This window comes from Triticum dicoccoides, chromosome 1B (assembly GCF_002162155.2).
Source record: "Triticum dicoccoides isolate Atlit2015 ecotype Zavitan chromosome 1B, WEW_v2.0, whole genome shotgun sequence".
Classification (NCBI taxonomy): Eukaryota; Viridiplantae; Streptophyta; class Magnoliopsida; order Poales; family Poaceae; genus Triticum; species Triticum dicoccoides.
In genome coordinates, this window is record NC_041381.1 from 53,347,404 (window position 1) to 53,349,328 (window position 1,925).

At 52.3% G+C, this 1,925-nt stretch overlaps 1 protein-coding gene across 1 annotated transcript; it reads left to right on the forward strand.

The window, feature by feature from the left end:
* The first annotated feature begins 235 nt into the window (after positions 1-235).
* On the forward strand, positions 236-1,378 carry LOC119350115 (extensin-like). The gene is made up of 3 exons (XM_037618106.1): positions 236-293; positions 434-1,139; positions 1,272-1,378. The coding sequence occupies exons 1-3, from the start codon at positions 236-238 to the stop codon at positions 1,327-1,329; spliced, it is 822 nt and encodes a 273-aa protein (XP_037474003.1). The 3' UTR covers positions 1,330-1,378.
* Positions 1,379-1,925: the final 547 nt, after the last annotated feature.

The window sequence follows — 1,925 nt, forward strand, 5'->3', positions numbered from 1 at the left end:
GAGGGTCGAGGATCGCCGAGGGGTCTATGTTTTCCACTATTAATATATCCATCTCTCATGTTTGTATATTAATTGCCATGTTGTAATATTTGCATAAACTATGGATCAACAAAGAGACTTCGAACAAGAAGAGATATTGGGGGACATAATCTACGACGGAGGTGACGTCTTGTTGTTTCTCAACGACCTCGAAGAAGGTCTGGAAGGAGAGTAAGCAGGCTACGGTGATCAAACAATGAAGGAGGGAAGTCATGATCATGATGGTGGCTCCGGCGACCATGATGACGGCTCCGGTGACCGAACAGAGTCGGGATCGGCTATTGCAAAGTCCGACGAGGTAACAGAATATTATTCTGTTACCCTCTATCCTATATAGGCCCGATCGGTAGATTCCCCGAAGCCTAACTGGTATGCACAAGAAGAAAATAAAAAGTAAGCCCACCCCGTGAACCCTACCTCCCGCAAATCATCCCGACCTCGCGTCCCTCCCGTGCGTCGCCGGGCCGCCCTCACTTCCGAGCGCGCTACCGCCAGCCTCCTCCCCACCACGCCACCAACCGGCCTCCTTCCAGCGCGCCTCCGGCCAGCCTCTCCCCGAGCACGTCGCTGCCTGGCCTCCTCCCCGAGCGCGCCGCTGACGGGCCTCCTCCCCGAGCGCGCCGCCTCCGGGCCTCCTTCCCACCACGCCGCCGCCCGGCCTCCTCCCCACAGCGCCGCTGCCCGACCTCCTCCCCACCGCGCTGCCGCCCGGCCTCCTCCAAGCGCGCCTACAGGCGGCCTCTCCCCCACCGCGCCGCCGCCAGGCCTTCTCCCAACCACGCCACGCTGGCTGCCTTCTCCCCGAGCGCGCCGCCTCCCGGCCTTCTCCCCATCGCCGACAGCTTCTTCGTGCTTCTTCGGCCACCTCCCTTCCTCCAACCTCCCGCATCTCGCACTGCCCACAGAACAATGCCATCTCGCGGTGGGGATCCGCCGCCGGAGCGCCCTGTCCATTCACAGCCACCACTCCAGGCCGTTCAATGCCACCACCCGAACCGATTCACCACCTCCCTCCGCTGCCCCTCCAATGTTTGTTGGTGTAGCCAGCGGCGCTCTGCCCCTCTTCTGCTTACCCTGTCCATCTCCGCAACTCCTCGCAGGTGATTTCTCGCCCATCGTGTGGTGGTGTGTACTCAACTGAATGTTCACCACTGTTCGAACTGTAGCGCTAAGAATTTGTTCTCTTCTCTGAAATTTTGTTGCATGTTCGCTTTCCTATCTTCTTTCTGCAGTATTCGGCTGGATCATGCTGGAGATTCCTCACAGACTGCCTGTGTTTGTAAATTGTGATTTGTTGTGGTCAGGGCATGACGAGGATACTACTGACATTGATCCCACACTTCCTGCAGGTGAGCTAGAACTTCTACAGTTCTCTCTATATCTATGGAGAAAGCTACCTGTTTTGATTTGAGATAGGTGTTGAAAAATTCCTTTGTAAAACTGCAGGTTGTTCTGATGGCCTTCGAGTGACTACATAGCAGTGAAAGGTAATGCGGTACCCGTGTTGCGGCACAAGTGTAGAAATGTTGGTTTTATCTAGTGTAAAGTATAACTCTGGTGTGACTGTGTGCTAGGGATCAATGAGGATCAAGTTCTGGTAGCAAAAAAATATTTGTGTCAGTTCAATATGAAAAGTGAAATAAGTATTAATTCAGTTGTATATGTGTGCACCGTGGTAGCAGTTCAGTACAATAAATTACATCAGTTCGTTAAACAAAAAAAAGAAACACATTTTCTGGTTTAGCCTCTATACTAAAACAAAACTTGCATTCTCTCCCTAAGTACACCGCTTGCATTCTCTCCCTAAGTACTCCTAAAAAGCTCTTTATTCTAATTACTTCCTAAATCTCTACATTTTAGGCATGCGACTTTACAGAAAAAATTGG

Bases quoted from the DNA above. Each gene is read 5' to 3' on its own strand.
- LOC119350115 (XM_037618106.1), top strand. From the start codon at position 236: ATGAAGGAGGGAAGTCATGATCATGATGGTGGCTCCGGCGACCATGAT. The intron at 294-433 runs GTGACCGAACAG...GAAAATAAAAAG, and splicing joins CGACCATGATGACGGCTCCG to TAAGCCCACCCCGTGAACCC. The intron at 1,140-1,271 runs GTGATTTCTCGC...TTCTTTCTGCAG, and splicing joins ATCTCCGCAACTCCTCGCAG to TATTCGGCTGGATCATGCTG.